Source organism: Odontesthes bonariensis, chromosome 13 (assembly GCF_027942865.1).
Source record: "Odontesthes bonariensis isolate fOdoBon6 chromosome 13, fOdoBon6.hap1, whole genome shotgun sequence".
In the NCBI taxonomy this organism is placed as follows: Eukaryota; Metazoa; Chordata; class Actinopteri; order Atheriniformes; family Atherinopsidae; genus Odontesthes; species Odontesthes bonariensis.
Genome location: NC_134518.1, coordinates 1,443,043 through 1,462,788, shown reverse-complemented (window position 1 = coordinate 1,462,788; position 19,746 = coordinate 1,443,043). Strand labels below are relative to the sequence as shown.

Below are 19,746 nucleotides of genomic sequence, written 5' to 3'. Positions count from 1 at the left end.
GTGATCAAACTATTGATTCTGGCTTGATAAATGGTGTTTTATGCAATTTCCTATTTCATTCATGTTGAAAGTCCATTCATCACTCTGAACTAAGTGGTACGTAACAGTTTTTTTTTGTAGCTTTTGTTGATTGAAAAGTCCAGTTTGATACACTTGATAGATGTTTTGAGACATTTTAATAGCTGCAGAAGCAACTTGCTTCATACTTCAAACAGTTGATTCTGTTCGTCTTTACTTGTAGGTTAAACTGAATTGGGTGTATTTGCCTTTGGATAAAGTGATGAAGATTAAAAAATGAAGGAGTAAATCCTCTAAATCTAAATGCCTACACCATTTACATCATATTCATTTAATATTAAGAAAATTGAAATGGCAAAAAAACTTTTAATTACCACAAAAAAAGACACAAATGTAAGTAGACACCTGGATATTTGTGTATCATTGTTTTATTGGTCTACATCCCTTTCCTCACAATAAATCACAAATACAAGTGTGCATTTATTCAATAATATATTCATGTAAACATATAAGAGTGATAAATAGAAAAAAACAGTCACAATACAAAGCACAGTTTACATGTCAAAGTCTTGATTCAGCATTTTTGTACTCAACATGCACTCAAATATAAAAATAAATTTTATGTACACTTTTTTTTAAATATAAATATAAGTATAGAAATGTATTTTTAAAATACAAAGATAAATACAGTCACATACTGTACATTTTGTACCAAACTAACAATTAACAAACTTTTTTTGGGATATTTAGCATTCACAAAACACAATTATTTCAATAGAAATGCAACTTTAATGACAATTGCAGGTCTTATTTTTTGTCTTATTGGAGTTCATTTTCTTTGTTTTTACACCCACTTACTCTCACTTTTATCCCCCAGAAAAGGAAGCAGTGAGTGTGTAGTAATAAATAAAGAAGATTGGGGTCTAACTCTGCCGGACATCCTGTAAGAGTTTGTTGATCTCAGCCACCAGCTCACTCGCATCCACCAACTCATGTCGACTGTCACTGCGTTTGCCCTGAAGATGGCTGAGCACCGAGTCAAAATCATCCTCCTCATAGTTCTCTGGAATCTCCTCCATGGCTGGCAGCCACTTGGAGGAGGACCCGTTGAGCGGAACTGGCAATGGGGCGAGAGCCAGGGAGGGCTGCCCCAGTGTTGGGCTGACCAGCGCTGTGAGCAGAGGACAGCTGTGGAGTTTGGAGCTGTGGTTGCTGTTCTGGGGGCAGTTTTTGGGTGCCTGTGATCCCTTGTGGTTGTTACTCTGGGAGCTTAGCTTGGTGTTTGGTTTGAGGGTGTGGTAGGTGCCACCCTGGAGCTGGCCAGATGGGCCAATGCTGCTTCCCGGATTCTGGAAGTGAGTGTTGGCAGCCCAGGCTGCCACACCCTGTTGGTGGACAGAGGGGTTGGGCTTACCTGGTAGATGACCCCTCCTGCGATCTAAAGAACCAGTCATGGGTACACCCAGCCCACTCAGACTAGTCCCCTTTTGGTTCTCGTTAACGGGGGCATAAGAGTCCATACCTTGTGGTAGCAACCTCTGGAACACACTGCTCATCTCGGACAGCAGTGACGTGGTCCCACACAGGTCTTCATCTCTGGTCTCGCTGGTGCTACCCTCACTCCTCTCCTCTTCTCCACCATCCTCCCCACAGAGATCCTTACCAAAGGTGGAAAAGCTCTGGTTCCGGACAGTGCAGGTGTCAGAGCAAGGCTGAGGGATCTTTTCCGGAGAAATGTCCGTTGCTTGGCGGGATTCTTCGCCTGGAATGTATAGGTTGCTGCGGTAGTCAGAGGAGGATGAGGCAGGGGAGGCCAGGGGGGGCATCCAGCACTGATCTGAGTGACCCAGAACACGACACTCCTCTGTGCAGAACCTCATAGCTGAACAGAAAAAAGCAAACACTCGTCAGTAACTCCCAATACTGAGATGAAAATGTGCTAATTCTATAAAAGAAATGCTAAGTGAAATGTGTCTGCGGGTAAAGAGCTGATATTCATTTTTTTACTGCCATCTATTACCTTGGTCTAACCCTAACTAAACGATGCAACTGGCTCCGGTTCCAGTCCCGCACTGAGCAGCCCTTTGCTGCATGTCTCCCCCCTCTCTCTGCCCCCTGCTTCCTGTCTCTCTCCAACTGTCCTATCATTAAAGGCATAAAAAGCCCCCCCCCCAAAAAAAAAGAATGGTCTTGTTCCTGAGCCTTTTACCCTACTTCATGTTAGCAAAATGAAAAAAACCAGCATGTCTTTTTCTATCAAGCTAACATGTGCTTGCCGGTTCCTAGGTGTTTTTCTCTTCTCTTTTTTCTCCATTGTCTCTAACTGGAAATCTGCCTTAATTAGTCTTACAGCAGGAGCTCTGCCTGCTACCTTCCAATGTTCTCACCACAAAGACACAATTCAGCTGGGTCCATCAATGCCGATTGCACATTCAAAATACTCCTCCTTTATAAAGCCCTGTATTTTTCCCTTCCAAGTCACTCTTTTCAATATTAAATCTTCAAATAGAAAATCTCTGAAGAATTAATTAGACAAATCAAATATGCCAACTGAAAGCCTTCATTAAAGGAGTGCAGCGCTTTTCAGCCGTGCTATTGAGGGACTTCATTATCCCCTCATTAACATGAAAGGAACATTTATTATACATCTTAGAGCAGATGAAAAGTGCATTTGGGTGCAGTGGGAGGGGGAAGAAAAATCATTGCGCAGGCAGAGGCAGATTGGATGCCCCACTGATGAAAGGGTAAAAAACCTTACTGATGTGGGTGTGAAAATGAGAAGAAGAATGCATCAAGCAAACAGGAAGTGGAGGCCTGGCTGTGTGTCAATCTAACTGACTCATTTACTTTCCAATAAATAATCTGCCTACTTTATTCAGGTCTTAAGGAAAAATTGACTCCTTTGTTTACTTGTGAGATTGGGGCTGCCCGTTCAACTCTTTGTCCGGTACCATGCAGAACATGCAGATGTGAGTAGTCAGCTTAGCAGTTTTATGTACTAAGACAGACAGACAGACAGTCTTCCGATGTGCTGCAGCTTCTGCCACATTCAGCAGATTGAGGGGTCTTTATAGCCAGCTATACTGACAAAGAGGCAACTAAATCTTGCTCAAAATGATCCATGTAGTGATGGACATGTGTGCGGGAGGCAAGCTAAACATACGGGGGAAAGGGAAGCTTTGAGGTGTAATTATGCTCTCATTCAACAGTGCAACTCAGCACTGACTGCATAGCAACTGTTTGTTACATGGCAATCCAGGGGCTGTTCCATCAGAGGAGCATAGTGGGGCTCAGTTTCATCGGCTGAAAGGGAAGGCTTGAAGGTGGGGAAAAAGGAAAGCGACTAATGAGCTGAACCCCTCCACAAAGTGAGGGAGGGGGCTGTTAGTGATGACACTGACTGCCCGTCTGGGCTGACTTTAATTGGAATGTAGCTTAAATGCAGCATGGAGTGATGGCTGTGTGGGAAGCAGGAAAGAAGCAGGAGGAGAGGGGAGGCGTGACAAAAGAAGCTCAGAGACAGACGGGCTCAGAGACGGGCTCAGAGACAGACGGGCTCAGAGACGGGCTCAGAGACAGACGGGCTCAGAGACAGACGGGCTCAGAGACAGACGGGCTCAGAGACGGGCTCAGAGACGGGCTCAGGGACGGGCTCAGAGACAGACGGGCTCAGAGACAGACGGGCTCAGAGACAGACGGGCTCAGAGACGGGCTCAGAGACGGGCTCAGAGACAGACGGGCTCAGAGACGGGCTCAGAGACAGACGGGCTCAGAGACAGACGGGCTCAGAGACAGACGGGCTCAGAGACGGGCTCAGAGACAGACGGGCTCAGAGACAGACGGGCTCAGAGACGGGCTCAGAGACAGACGGGCTCAGAGACGGGCTCAGAGACGGGCTCAGAGACAGACGGGCTCAGAGACGGGCTCAGAGACGGGCTCAGAGACGGGCTCAGGGACGGGCTCAGAGACAGACGGGCTCAGAGACAGACGGGCTCAGAGACGGGCTCAGAGACAGACGGGCTCAGAGACGGGCTCAGAGACAGACGGGCTCAGAGACAGACGGGCTCAGAGACGGGCTCAGAGACAGACGGGCTCAGAGACAGACGGGCTCAGAGACGGGCTCAGAGACAGACGGGCTCAGAGACAGACGGGCTCAGAGATGGGCTCAGAGACGGGCTCAGAGACAGACGGGCTCAGAGACGGGCTCAGAGACGAGCTCAGAGACGGGCTCAGAGACAGACGGGCTCAGAGACAGACGGGCTCAGAGACAGACGGGCTCAGAGACGGGCTCAGAGACAGACGGGCTCAGAGACAGACGGGCTCAGAGACAGACGGGCTCAGAGACGGGCTCAGAGACGGGCTCAGAGACAGACGGGCTCAGAGACAGACGGGCTCAGAGACGGGCTCAGAGACGGGCTCAGAGACAGACGGGCTCAGAGACAGACGGGCTCAGAGACGGGCTCAGAGACGGGCTCAGAGACAGACGGGCTCAGAGACGGGCTCAGAGACAGACGGGCTCAGAGACAGACGGGCTCAGAGACAGACGGGCTCAGAGACAGACAGGCTCAGAGACAGACGGGCTCAGAGACGGGCTCAGAGACAGACGGGCTCAGAGACAGACGGGCTCAGAGACGGGCTCAGAGACAGACGGGCTCAGAGACAGACGGGCTCAGAGACGGGCTCAGAGACAGACGGGCTCAGAGACAGACGGGCTCAGAGACAGACGGGCTCAGAGACAGACGGGCTCAGAGACAGACGGGCTCAGAGACGGGCTCAGAGACAGACGGGCTCAGAGACAGACGGGCTCAGAGACAGACGGGCTCAGAGACGGGCTCAGAGACAGACGGGCTCAGAGACAGACGGGCTCAGAGACGGGCTCAGAGACAGACGGGCTCAGAGACGGGCTCAGAGACGGGCTCAGAGACGGGCTCAGAGACAGGCTCAGAGACAGACGGGCTCAGAGACAGACGGGCTCAGAGACAGACGGGCTCAGAGACAGACGGGCTCAGAGACAGACGGGCTCAGAGACAGACGGGCTCAGAGACAGACGGGCTCAGAGACGGGCTCAGAGACAGACGGGCTCAGAGACAGACGGGCTCAGAGACTGAGTATTTTCCTAATTAACTCGTCTGTAGAACTTGGGATATTTGATGCTGGGGGTAGAATATTTCAAAGTGCACTGAGTCACTCAACAAGGGCTGAAAGTTGCTGCTTGTTAACTGGGCTGTGGGGAGGATGGACAGGCCCCGCAGAGTGGCAGCAGAAAGAAGAGATGGTGCCTGTAACAGGGCATCACAGAGCTATCCGGGGCAATATCTCAGAAGTATAGAGACTACTGTGCAATATCATTTACAATGCTCCAGGGCAAATCCAGTGCAGAATAAAACACACATGCCTGGATTTCTGAGATCATTTTGAAATAATTAACAGCAGATTAGATTGCTAGAAAAAAAGTCTGAATTCAGTTTGTATTCAACTTGAGATGGATGATCTGTCATTGATATTCAATGTAAGAAGTTAAGTGAAACATAAGTGGAGTTCCCCCTTAGTAATACTGTAAACTGTAAACTAAGCAGGAAGACTGTGCATAGTGTGCATAGACCATAACTCTGGACGACCGTCCACTGTTGGTTCAGCTGCTGAAGCCTTGCATGAGCAAATGTCTTTCTGTGCTTAGTTGTTGGTCTGGGAAGGAAAGACTTCAGGGCTTAGTTTAGTTTGCAGGGAAGTGGTCTCTCACAGGAGCTGCTCACTCACACTCACTTCTCTGCCTGCACACATTTAGCTTTTTATGTGTGTCTGCCATTTTAAGCTGCGCCTCTCTTTGACTACAGCAGGAATGTAAAGGCGGACTGGCAGCACGAGTGACTGGAAGGGGAGCTGAACACACTGTAGTACTGCCTGCAACAGAAGAATGAACCTGAGTGAATGAACAAACCCCTGAAGTGGAGTGGAGCTGAAGAGATTTCTGAGCTCATTAGATCACCTCTGGATTGGGTTGCAACCCCGAGGTCCGGATTCAGCAGAGCTCAGGTATATAATAATAATATATTTTATTTATAAGGATTAAAGAAAGGAAACCTGGGCCAGTGTTTGACCAAGTTAGGACTTCTATGCAGAAGTACATTTAGAAGTATAGGCACTCAGTGGTTCCAGTGTCTTTAAACTTTTCTTGATCTATTTTGAACATATATATATATATATATATATATGGGGGGGTTGTACCTGCATGTGGTCTGTGCAGGCCATCAGGGGGATATAGTTCAGAAAAGCCCTCACCAAGGAGCCTATCCAGGGGGGACTCCCTGCCAGGTTCATAATCACTGTCCCCAGCTTCGCTGTCTCCCCGGCCGCTATCCTTCAGACTGAACTTATCCATCTCATTCAGGGCATATCTGCAAAGAGTCAGACAGGAATGAGATACACTGAAAAAAACATGCTATTGATGGATATTAAGGTGCATGTGGAGCCAGAGTGTTTGACATAGAATTATGCAGATGTGAAAATACTGAGCATGCAGTTTGACTCTGTTTCTGAATATTAGGGGCTATGTGAACCACAGACACAATCATGTGAGAGTGCTTTGCTGAACTATTCCAGAGATTTCTCCCGAGCTGCATTACCTGTAGCTCCTGGTGTATTTGTTGCCTCTGAAGCTTGGTCGTGGCTGGTACTGGCCCTGATGGAGCATGGACAGAAGCTGTGAGACTTGCTATAATCCCAAAAGAAACAAACAAAAAAGGACAAAAAGAAAGAAAAAGACAAAAATAAAAGGAAAAATGAAGTGGGGGAAAAATGAATGGAGTCAAACAAGCAAGACCACAAGACAATGTTGGATGTTGGGGGAAGGGGGAAGGGGGGGTACATTGTAAGGAAGGACTTGGGGTTATGGAAATGACAAGACTCTGTGATTTGTTCCTAAATATGATTATTAAATATGATACACATATGACACAAATAACTGAGGGAAGAATATGGGAGCACGGGATAAATTCAGAACAAATGCTACATAAAAGATGAATAAAAATGTTAAGATAAGATGATTTGGTTTTTTCTTGTTTTTCATTCATCATAATAAATGCCTGATATTTGTGTTGACACTACCTTTGGGAAGAACAGCAATCATAAATTTAAGATCTGAATAAAAATAAACGAAGTAAGGTAAATAGGGAGAAAAGGTGTCTTACCTCTACAGGTGGTGTGGCGTGGGCCAACTCCAGGGCAAAGTTCTCAGGCACGTGATTGGAGGAGATGGTAACCAAGCTGTTGAGTGACTGGCGGCTGTGATGGCTCTGTCTGCTCCCCAGAGTGCCTCTCTCAGGTGTTGGGGAAGGCAGGGGGGAGCGTGGGTGAGCCCGGACAGGAAGCGTTCCGTTGACAGTTGGCACCAGTGTAATGTCTGCCTTGTGGATCTGCCTGGCAGGCTTTTTGGGGTGGTTTTGGTAACTGTTCTCTGCTACACGGCAGTTATAGTTGTGCCTGGGGTCTTTTTTCTCACAGCTGCAGCGAGCGGTTGCAAACATCAACATGACGATGAGCAGCAGAGCACAAACAGCACCCAGAGAAATGATGACAATGAGTGAGAGGTCGAGTGAGGCCTGGCTGGAGCCAGTGGGATAGAGAGGGGGAAGGCCATCCATGTTCTCCTGCAGGGAGAGCCTGAGAAGGGCTCCTGTGCTGAGCCGACTGCTGCCCCTGTCCTGCACCTCCACCCTAATCTCCAACACATCCCTTTGAGCTTGCTCCAGACTGGCGTTAGTTCTGAGTTCGCACCGTCGTGCATCCATGACAAACAGCCCATCCTCATTCCCACCAATGATAGCGCAGCTCACCTCTCCATTGGCACCAGAGTCCCGATCCGTGACTTTAAGAGCGGTGATCAGCTGACCAGGTGACGCATACTTCCATATAGGAAGCTCAGCTGTGTGATTCTGAATAGGGGGGGAATAGATAATGGGTGGGTTATCATTTTCATCCAGAACAGTTAGCTGGACAGTGGTGTTGGCGGACAGTACAGGGTTTCCACCATCACCAGCCTGAACAGTGAAGACTATCCGGCTAACATCCTCATGGTCAAAGCTGCGGCGTGCATAAATGGCCCCATTAGAGAGGTCAATGGTGACGTATGTAGAAATGGGGCTCCCTTGAACCAAAGTATCAATGATGGTGTAGGTAACCTGACCATTGGTGCCCAGATCTGGATCAGAGGCCACCACAGTCATCAGATAGGCTCCAGGAGAGTTGTTTTCAGATTTAAAGACCTCGTAGCGGCTCTTCTCGAAGCGTGGAGGATTATCATTTTCATCCAGCACCTGAACAGTGAAATGTTTGATGGTGGAGAGGCTGGGGGAACCTCTATCCTCAGCTATGACTGTGAGGCTGTACTCTGACCTCTTTTCCCTGTCCAGTGAGACGTTGGTAAGGATCATGTAGTTCTTCTCGTGGGTCTTCTGGAGCCTGAAGTGACCGTGGCCGTGCAGTCTGCACACCACCTCCCCATTAGGTCCTGCGTCATTGTCATCAACACGCACCAGAGCTATGAATGTGTCTACTGGGGCCCCCTCTGAAATGTAGGCCACTTCCTCTTTGCCAGATGTCATCAGGTTGATATTTATTTCGGGTTTATTGTCATTCACATCTATAACTTTCACCACTATTTTGCAAAGTCCAGGAATGGAATTAGGGCCTAAATCTTGAGCCTGAACATCCAGTTCATATGATGCAGTGGTTTCATAGTCGACTTTTTGAATAAGTGTAATGTGGCCATTTTCTGGGTTTATCTTAAATGTTTCGAAGATCTTGGAAGAGACATGGCTGCTGAATGAGTAGACAATTTTCCCATTTGTGCCCTCGTCTGGATCTGTGGCATTTAAATCAATGATTAGAGTCCCAAGGGGCGAGTTTTCCAGCAAGCTGATCATATAAGCCTGCTCATCAAAGGCTGGACTGTTGTCGTTGGAATCTGAGATACTTATCTTGAGTAAAGTGGATCCTGACTTGGGGGGCACGCCATTATCTAAGGCCGTGAGCTGCAGCTGGTAGCTGGACTGCTCCTCGCGGTCCAGTTCCCGCATCACCACCAGCTCTGCGTACTTGGCCCCGTCTGTCCTGGTTCTCACGTCGATCCGAAAAAAGTTGTTGGGTGTCAGGGAGTAGGTATGCAGGGAGTTCTCTCCAACATCCGCATCCATGGCGCAGTCCAGGGGGATGCGCGTGCCGACTGATGCGCTTTCGGAAATCTCAATGGGCACTATGGAGCGGGAGAAGTGTGGGGAGTTGTCGTTAATGTCCAGCACCTCCACTTCAACATGGAACAGCTGCAAATACTCCGTCGGCAGCGTGACCACGTCGAATTCAATCGAGCAGTTCAAATTTTTCTCACAAAGCTTCTCTCGGTCGATTTTGGTGCCAATAGTGATCTCCCCGTCCTCCTCCCGGACCGCCAGGAGCGGCGCGCTGCCCCGCTGCATGGCGCGGAACCGAAAGCTCAGGGAACTGGGTAGTTTGGATAGAATCCCGGCCACATCATCCTTTAACCGGGCGATAACTGTCCCCACTTTCTGCTCCTCGTAAACTTTGTATTTCAGAGTCTTAGCAGTGGTGCTTTGCAGAAACGCGACCAAAAGCAGCAGACTGAGCGTGGAAAGTAGATTCCCTTTGGTGTGGATGACTGCTGTCCCCATCTTCTGTGAGCGCGCTGTGGACTAATCAGGGGAAAGAAGTGTCTCCTCAGAGGTCTGGCATGTTCAACTCTCCGCTGCTTCCAGATGTCCGACAACAAAAGCTTTGGAGATGGATAAATAAATAAATAGATAAATAAATAAATCCGAATAAATTACAAGCAAATCGCACTCTCCTTGTTATGTGGAAATAACTGTTCCCTTTTTCCAAATATGTCCGTCGCGGCTTGTGTGTGAGAGAGTGTCTGCACTAAGAAAGGAGCAGCTTTCTCCCAGTCTGTGTGACTCTGTGTGGGAGGGAGGGAGGGAGGGGGGAGGCAGTGTGTGTGCGCGCACGCGCTGCCTGCTCACCGCTCCTTTCTCTCGCGGCCCGCCCCGCACCCTTACACAGATTCTCTCCTCTCCTGCATCTGCCCCCTCTCCTCCTAAATCAGCAGAATGACCTCCTTCAACCAGCACAGGAGGGCCCATTCATGGGGTCCCAGTCTGTCTCGCGCTCCCACCCCCACCGCACCAGACGACACCCCTGAATTCAAAGTGTGTCGCAACAATGGAGTGGAAGAAAGCTTACTCTGGGCTCAGCCACTTTTAATGCAGGCGGGCCTAACCCCGGCAGGCTTCCATTGTTGCGCTCTCACGCACAGCGCGTGCCAGCTCCGCCGCTTTGTGCTGTCTGCGTAAAACCAAAAGTTGCCCCATTCAGGGTAATAAAGCCAACTGGAAGGGAACGCGCAAATCAATCCACGGTGGTTTGCTGACTGGACCATGTAATTCCGGACAATTAAAAGAAAAAGTCACTCTGATTCTCTCAACATTTCGTTTTGGGGAATTCCAAACTCTGTGCGTATTAACGCACACCAAAAGTGTCCACAAGCAGAACCATGTGCCACGTGATGCCAACCCACCCATCTGATTTTCCCAAAGGCAAGTTCTGCCAGCTTCAAAGTGGAGACCAGACAGGATGATGGAAAATACCCCGTGGCGAAGTGGGCTCATATGATGGGGAAGTGGGCTCATATGATGGGGAAGTGGGCTCATATGATGGGGAAGTGGGCTCATATGATGGGGAAGTGGGGAAGTGGGCTCATATGATGGGGAAGTGGGCTCATATGATGGGGAAATCCACTTTAAGATCAAAAAGTAAAACATTCCTGCAACATGTTCAGCAGAGCTGAAAACTTCCAGAGCTTTATTACACCATCATATTCATTTCCATTTGTCCTTTTGATTCTTAGAAATGGTCAAGTTTTTTTAAACTATGCTTGTTGCAGTTTACCAAAGCGCCTAAGGTTTGGCATTGTGACCAACAGCTTCCATAATTCCTTCATCAGTTAACAGTTCAACCAATAACCAACAAACACTGGAGCGTCTGCAAAACACCCAGGAAGATCCATGGTTTCCATTCTGTTGCACAACTAGACATTCTCCCACTCATCCACGGTGAAGGAATTGGAAGAGCGTTAACATCCACGCAGCTGCCCCCCAGCTTCTCCACACACCAACCCCCACCCCACCCTGCTGCATAATAATGCTTTCTGGAAGCCTGCGTCTGCTGATCACGCTGCAGAGAGCAAACAAGTGGGCAAGGCCAGCTTTCTGAAAGCAACACCAGGCCATCTGGCTCAGGCCTCAGACAATCCAAACCAGCAATTAGCATCTATTCAGACCCTGCCGTCCCCGAGAAGAGAATCTGAGAGTTAGCCCCAGCTCAGAACAGATCAAATAATGTTCCTTTCTTCCAGCTTTGCACAAATCTGCCATGTAAACTTGACTTCTATGAGTTTACTGCACAGTTCTAAAAAGCAAACACGCACTTTGAACCAGCTTTCTTTGGCTGTGTTATGTTTCTGGAAGAAGATCAGAAAGCTGATAAATCTGGTGTATAATGATCCGTGTAGCTCTCACACTGGTTAAAGTGTTCAGCTTCGCTAACATGACGCTTCTCATCAGCGTGTCCAAGTCCAAAACATAGATTCATACAAATATGAAGGTTTAGTAGATTCTCTTTCAATCCCGTCATTTTGCAGGAACTGGAGCCCCTGCTCACAGATCCACAGGTTACTGGCTGACTGGGTTTGGGCTTAGCTAATGATCTGGACCGGCTGTTCGACAGGGTGCGCTTTTTGATTGATTTTTTTCTGCATTTCAAATTCCTGTGTGATCCGTGGGAACAGGCTCTCTGGGCCACCATCTGTCCCTGAGCAAACACATGGACATCAGCACCCTAACCTATATGTGGACTCATGCTAACGCCACATGGCTCCGGGACGGGTGTCCACAGGGACCGAGTTTAAAGATGCTCGACACAGAGCGCCGTGCAGCTGTGTGGTCCTCCGCCATGAATGAGTTCAGAGAATGAGTTTGAAATATAAATCAAAATATAAATTGGAGAAATCAATATCTTGACCATGCTTTTATGACCTATGTCCTCCATATCATATGCTGTGCTCTGACATTAGGCCTCCCTTTTCACTGAGAAGACTCTTGCATTATGGTCAATTTTAGTTCAGAAACTCTGAATATCATTTCTGATGGTGTAAGTGTCACATTTCGCTGCGTTTTTTTTAACACGAAGCGCTTGTAAAGTTTCAGTTTGATCCAGCCCATTCCGCCTTCATAGACTCATTAGGCTGTGGGCCAACTTGAATGCAGCGACAACACTGGTGTTTCCCAGGAGAGCGGGTCCCCCGGCCAGTCTACAGCAGACAGATGAAAGGGTCCCGCAGCATTTCTGCATCCCGACAGCGTGGAGCTGACGCTGCCCTGCCATAACATCCTCTGTAAAAGAGAGTAAAAATGGAAACGCTCGACGAGACACTGATTTCTGCCAAGAAGCTTCTTTAATCCCGGCAGAAATGCTGCTGTGGAGCAGCATCGGGGGATATTCAGTCTGATCCTGATGCAGGCTGACACACACAGCTCCGCAGATGCACACAATCAATGTGAGGAGGATGCTGCAGTCACACTTCAAAGGTCAGGGTCCTCTAAGAAAGAATACGTACATGTATCTGTCTGTATACGTGTGTGTGAACAGGCAGAAGGAGCTTCCTCGTCACCTCAAGCATCTGATGGGGCCAGTTGGTGGGTGATGGTAGAAGCAGAGATTTTGCCTTTAGGGGCCATAAAATGACTGAAAGGAGTTCAGAGAGATGGGTGTAGGGCTGCGTGCTTTTAGGGGGAGTCTCAGCAACTTTGTCATTAAAATGAGATCCTCATGACAAAGGCAGCGTAGCAGGTGGAGAGAGGGCGGCAGGGGTGGAGGAGGGGCACCGTGCTGGTAGTGGGGCCGGGGTCCTGCGCACACATTTTTACTACATGGAAAAACAAACACTCCCTATTTTTCTTAGATTTCAAGTCAGGAAAAAAAAAAGACGCAATTCACAAATATAGACTGGAGTCAAAGGTAGGATAAAAGAAAGTAAAAACTGGAGTGTAAACTACAATATAATGTATACTTCATATATACTATATAACCTGCCATATAATGTTCTGCAGCAGCCCAGATAAAATCCAGTCAGCCAACAGATTATTTCAGCCCTTGGAAGTTCTCTATCCCATCAGGCAGAGGGCTTTTTTTTTTCTTGGCCTGCGTCGGGAGGTCAGACGAATTGTAAAGGCACGCGAGCATCTGCCACTATCTCATTACCAAGCTGTTGGCTTGCTCGAGAGAGAAGGTCGAAAGGAGCCTATACAGTGTGATATGTGGAGTAAGAATTTGAGCCCATTTAAAGACTTTGTGAGCTCTCTGGATTTCAGCTGTTAGCGGTTTCTTTGCAAACATCCACCTGATAAGTACATTCTGTGCAGCATCTAGATATGTCAGAGCTTGTGCAAATCAGTTTAGAAAAAAATATGACGGCACCAAACATGTATACCTTATTGTGCTCACCGCTATCAGTTGTTCCCCAGGAAGTAGACCTATTCCAGGTAGTTCTCCCTCATCAAAATTTCAGTGTAAAAAATAGTGAGCTATGGAAATGTTGGCTATGAACGGCTCACAAGCTTTGCTCCATGTTCAATGCCAGACATGAGATTTTCTCAGTCTGTGAAAGAAAAGAGGGTTTCTCCAAATGCTGACTGGTTTACTTCAGCTTCATGTCCCTTGTGGACAGAGGGATGCCTCTCCAGCCTGTCATGTTCACTATTTTTCACAAGTTTCACGAGCAGTTTTCCTGATTCTTCCAGAGGAAATAGCTTCCTTGTCAACTTGTGACATTGAAGAGGAGATTTTGTCAAATTTAACACAGAACGTGTGACAGATATGAAACGATGCAAGCTGCAAATTTGATTCTTCCATCTTTTTCTGCATGAGACACTGTTAAACATTGGTGCACATAAGTGCTCTTTCCTTAGAGAGGCTTTAAATTCTCATGTTGGTTGTTTAGAATCAAACTCCACTTTCTGGAGAACATAACTCAAATCATATTTATATTCGCAGACTATCCTCAGGAATCACAGAAGCACAAACACTCTTGTTTTGGACAATAATGCTCAGTTCTTGAAAAGTTAAAGTAGTTGTTGGGTTGAAGCCAAAGTATACCCACTTAGAAAGTATAACACTACACCACTAGGGTACAGCAATCCCCAGAAACTTAGTTCATATGGTGGAAACATATCCCTTCAAAAAATAAAAAAAGTTTTTTGTTGATGATTCTGTTCAAGTTTGTGTTACATGGAAGTATTTTGTTTGGTTACTTCGATATGTAAGGCTCCAATGCTGTTAAGCATGCTTTGCCTGCTAATGTTATGTTGATTCGTACAGTTTCCTCCACCAATTATATTGCATTTAAATCATATGGCAGTTTATTTATGAATGTTTATTCTGATTTAACTGTTAAATAATATTCTGAGCATATTTTCTGATACATTTTATTGCTTTTTTATATATTTTCTGACCACATACACACACACATACATGTTGCACAATGATGTTAAAGTTCAAAAACATTCATTAAAGAAGACATATCAGATCTCTCTGTCCAAGTGCCTTGATTCTCTAATCGGAATCATAGTCCATAATCCACCGCCTCAACCAGCAATCCTTCTTTCTGAGTCTCGCCCCTCAAACAATTATAATGAATTTTATCAGATAAAATCATTATTTAAGTGACTTAAAGACATCTGTGAATTCAGCTATACTTGTATGTACCATGATCTCCATAAGAGAAAGTTAGAAGCAGCAGAAAGTCATGAACCTTTTCTCTCACAGTCCACTTTGTTGTGCATCAGATAGATTCAGTTACTCATCCAATTCCCTTTCCATAGATGTATATTGGGATAAGGATGGTGGTCCAATTAAATGGCCCAGAAGACCTGCAACCATAGCTTTGCTCAACTGCGCATGTACCTGAATGAGTTTCATTAATTATTTTTTACAACAAAAGCGAGTTATGGCTTGTGATGGATGTTTGAGTCAATGCAAAAAACATTCAAATATAAATCAATAGTCTTCTTTTTTTTCTTTGGCACTGACCGTGGTATAAATGAGGACTTTGCCACTTCCGGTGGAGCGAGCACCCGGGATGGCTGCATAGGGGAGAGAAATACTTGTTTTAATATTTTAAATACAGAAAAATAGTTGCGGGAGGGAACTTGACTACAGACTATAATGCAGACAGTCCAGAAAACCCTTACACAGTACGGTTTGAGAAGTCAAAGTAAGCGATGGAGTTACGAAGAAATGGAAGAAAACATGGCGTCTCAATAAACGTCGGTGACTCAGAAAGACGCAGCAGTGGAGTTAGCAAGTATTAAAATGTTGCTACAGGGCATTGCAACGGATATGAGTGGACTGAAATCGGGCATGAATGCAGTACAATCTGCGATAATGAAGCCATGGGCTCCAATGATAGAAGCTGACTCACAAATTTCAAAGCTGCAAGGTCAAGGCCAAAGCCGAGGAGGGACACTGGACGCAGCGGTAAAAACCATGACGCAGCTCCAGGAGAAAGTAATGGCCGCCGTAACAACGTCCGTATAGTGGGAGGAGTGGATGGAGCCGAAGAACGAGACATGCAGTTGTTTGTGCAGAAGCTTCTTACTGAAGCACTGGATATCGAGGGGACCCGGGATTTCGAAATCAAGCGCGCCCACAAAACCGGTCAGCGAGGTGGCAGAGGCCGACACATCCTCTCCTCCAGGACCTCTCACTGGATATCATTCAGAGGCGCAAGAAGTTTGATGGAGTGAAACAGCGGCTACAGAAGAAGGGACTGCATGCGGTATGCTATGCTATATCCGGCCTTGCTGAGAGTTGTGGTCGACAATACACGACACACATTTGCTTCGCAAGAGGAGGCGGGAGACTTTATTTCTATAAGGACCTCTTAAAACTGTCTGTATATTAGAGAGGAGATCATCGATCATCGAGTCTTGCCCGGGGTTAGGCAACTTCAACAATTAGGTAGGCTAGCATTGTGGTTTTAATTTACAAGTTGAAATGTACCAATGGATAGCTTACTCATATTGGACTGAATGACATTGTTGACAAGTAACATTGCTTACGGAAGCTACTGCATTTTGAGGTTACCCTTTTTTTCTGTTTGTTTTGTTCTATATACCCCCAGATGAGAGGCTCAGGTGTATATTGTAGATTAACAATTGGATAATATTGTTTTGAAGTATGTTATGATCCCATCTAGTTTTGAGTTTTGGTTCTGGGTTTCGATGCGAGTATAATGACATACAGTAAGGACTAAATATATATCAAAAGGAAAAAAGGGTGTGTATTAATTAATTTTCTTTTGCTTTACTTTATCTTCTGGTTTTGAATCCAACTTGTTGCACATGTACAACATAATCCCAGAAATGTTTTAGGTAAGGAAATGGGCTCCACCAGATGTAGGCCTTTGTGGCATCAGGTGTTCTCTTGTTAATATATATGCTCCCAATATAGATTCTCCAGTTTTTTTTACTGACATCTGTAACAGTGTGACACAAATGGGGAATCCATATGTAATAATTGGAGGGAATTTTAATCAGGTGAGAAACCCAGCTTTAGACAAATCAAATACTACAAACACAAAACAGATTCAGAAATCCCAATTAGCAATTGATGCTTTGGAGGGAGAGCTCTAGTTGATATATGGAGGCTCTTACATCCACAAGATAGGAAGTATACTTTTTATTCAAGCCTGCATGTCACATACTCAAGGATAGACTACTTTTTAAAATCGAAACAACTAGTGGGTATGACTGTGAATGCATCAATTGGCAATATATGCCGATGGAGACTCAATATCTCTATACTCCAACATGAGATATCTCGTGATTTTATTAAAAAGAAAATTCTGGAATACTGGGAACTTAATGAAGGGTCAACTTCTAATCACGGTCTAGAGTGGGATGCATTTAAAGCCTTCTTGAGGGGTCGTCTGATACAACATTGTTCTTATTTGAAAAAAAATGCCAGTAGATGTGTAGTTGAATTGGACGAAAAAATGAATACATCCCAGCTAAACCCAGCGGTTTTCTCACAGTTAAACAAACTTTTTGAATTGAATTCTACACTGCAGAAGAAAGCAGAATTTGTAGTGTGCCAGTGCAGACAGAAGTACTATGAGCAGGGGGAGGCAGCAGGGAGATCTTTAGCCCAGAGGGTAAAGCAACAATATGATCGTACATTAATAACCACAGTTGAGAAGTAGAACGGGGTCTTAGTGACAGACAAAGTGGAGATTAATGAAGCTTTTAGAGTATTTTACCAAAAGTTGTATTCATCACAAGGCACCACAGATCAAATGGACAAAGGCAAGGCAAGTTTATTTGTAGAGCACAATTTGTACACAAGGCAATTCAAAGTGCTTTACAGCTACATAAAATCACAAGAAGGCATGAAAAAGAATCATTAATCAATAAATTAAAAGTGAAGAGTGCAGATAAAATACTTTCAGGTGTCATATGCACAGCTACACAGAACTGTTTTCAGCCTGGATTTAAACATTGTCAGAGTTGAGGCCTGTCTCACATCTTCTGGAAGACTGTTCCAGACTTTAGGAGCATAAAACTGAAACGCAGCCTCACCTTGTTTAGTCCTGACTCTGGGCACCAGCAGGAGACCCCTCCCTGGGGCAGGAGACCCCTCCCTGAGGTTCTCAGAGCCCGAGTTGGTTCATATGGCTCTAACATGTCAGAGATGTACTTTGGTGCTGGACCATGAAGAGACTTGTACACAAGCAGAGCTGTTTTAAAGTCTATTCTCTGAGCGACAGGAAGCCAGTGCAGAGACCTGAGCACTGGACTAATATGGTGGTATTTCCTGGTTCCAGTCAGGACTCGAGCAGCAGCGTTCTGGATGTACTGCAGCTGTCTTACAGCCCGTTTAGAGCCCAGTGAGCAGGCCGTTACAGCAGTAGAGACACGGTTAATTATATATAAGGTCATTCATAGGAGGTACTGGACCCCCTGTAAGATGGCAGGGAATCAGATCTGTGCTGGCGATGTGATAGGAGTAGAGCTACGCTTAAATACATGCTATATGAATGCCAATTGACATGGGATTTATGGAAAAATATAATAATGCTCCTCAATAAAATACTCAGAATAGAGTTATTACGGAGCCCTGCACTCTGTATATTAGGTATAATAACGGAGGGTGGGAACTGGCTCTGACTATAGGATTATCCTGAGACACTGGAAAACAAGAAGCAACATTCCATTTAATGAATGGTTAGGGGAAATGGCCAAAATAGCTCATTTTGAACAGTTGATCTTGAAGGTGAATAATAGACACGGGGTATTTTTGAAAATATGGGGCCTCTACATCAATACAGTAATGAATGGCTAATACATGAGGGACTGACGCTGTCTCTCTATCTTAAAGATTATGTAGATGGTCTGTATGATATGTCATGTTTTTATTGAGACAAATGTCTGATAGTAAAGTAATACGGAAGACAATGTGATGGTGGGGGATAGGGTGGGCGCTCCGGCCATGTGAAAGATGGAAATGTTTACTCTCTGTCTGGATATATATATTCATATTGAAATGTACCTTTTTTTGTTACTGCTGTTAACTGTTGGAAAGGCAATAAAAAGAGAATAAAAAAACAAACTTTGCAGGCAGAGTTGTGCTCTGCTTCATGTCAGACTGCATTAAGTTCCTGACTATAAATACTTTTTAAAAAAAGAAATGAAAATATTTCTGTTCGCAGGCAGTTATGCACCAGTGCAGTCCAATGCATGTATAAAGAATGTTATGTACTCTTTTATGTGCATAGTTGTAGAGAAAAAGCTTAGAATCAGGATCATTCATAACAGCAATCAGAGTCAAATCATTTGTGCTTTAAAGTGTCTGTGCTAATATGGGAAAAGAAGCAAAGAGAAAGAGTGAAGGATTCTGCATGTATATTTCAGGTTGCTGTAATGTCTGTATCCTGGTGCTGGGACAGTGTTAATGCTGAGCGGTTCTGTACTGCAACGCTGGTTTGCTCTCCTGTTGTCTCCCATCAGCTCTGATCGTCTTCACTGCGATGACCAATCCATCCGAGCTGTAAACTGCACTCAGGACTCATTCACATTTGGAGGCTTTGAAGGAGCTCCTTAACTTTGTAATGGGCTCTCTGAGCTATAAGGCCCTTGTCTTGTCAGATAAGTGCTGTTGGTTCCTACAATCTTGTCCTTGAGGAGCGGCTTTCACACGGAAACCACACAGTCTCTATATGTGGGAAGAAGACATACACACCTACAGAGGGCCTTACACAAATGTGTGGCCTCGGCTCTGACGTTACGGATTGTAAACTAGGCTCTTGTTGAAATTGTTTCATACATGGAATATTAATGAGCTTCAAAATCAAAAGCACCTACTGGATACTGTCTGCAGGCAGCGAGTAATCCCAGTAGACTGAGTTCTGTCCTTTCGAACAACACAAAGGTATCTGTTTGCAGTCACTCCCCTGGCTGGTTTGTGCGCCCGAAGGCAAATTGATTTCTGTGTTTCGCCTCCAACAACGTGTTCAGTTTCAGGCAGGAACAGTGCAGGCCTGTTTGGATGATCGGAAGCCCTTTAATGTTGTGGCAGAGCAGGAGCTCTCCACTCTGACGGACACAC

At 45.8% G+C, this 19,746-nt stretch overlaps 1 protein-coding gene across 3 annotated transcripts; it reads right to left on the bottom strand.

Annotated features, from left to right (window-relative positions):
• Window positions 1-465: 465 nt before the first annotated feature.
• pcdh18b (protocadherin 18b) lies at window positions 466-9,968 on the bottom strand. 3 transcript variants are annotated; one of them, XM_075480450.1, is made up of 4 exons: window positions 7,206-9,968; window positions 6,642-6,730; window positions 6,244-6,413; window positions 466-1,900 (listed from the first exon to the last, which is right to left on the bottom strand). In XM_075480450.1, exons 1-4 carry the CDS (start codon window positions 9,699-9,701, stop codon window positions 942-944), a joined length of 3,714 nt encoding a protein of 1,237 aa, XP_075336565.1. In that variant the 5' UTR covers window positions 9,702-9,968; the 3' UTR covers window positions 466-941. The 3 variants fall into 3 exon arrangements, with proteins under 3 accessions (XP_075336565.1, XP_075336568.1, XP_075336566.1); XM_075480453.1 differs by having other exon boundaries at window positions 6,298-6,413; XM_075480451.1 differs by having other exon boundaries at window positions 6,642-6,697.
• Between the last annotated feature and the right edge of the window lie 9,778 nt (window positions 9,969-19,746).

Bases quoted from the DNA above. Each gene is read 5' to 3' on its own strand.
- pcdh18b (XM_075480450.1), bottom strand. From the start codon at position 9,701: ATGGGGACAGCAGTCATCCACACCAAAGGGAATCTACTTTCCACGCTC. The intron at 6,731-7,205 runs GTAAGACACCTT...TTGGGATTATAG, and splicing joins ACGCCACACCACCTGTAGAG to CAAGTCTCACAGCTTCTGTC. The intron at 6,414-6,641 runs GTAATGCAGCTC...GACTCTTTGCAG, and splicing joins AAATACACCAGGAGCTACAG to ATATGCCCTGAATGAGATGG.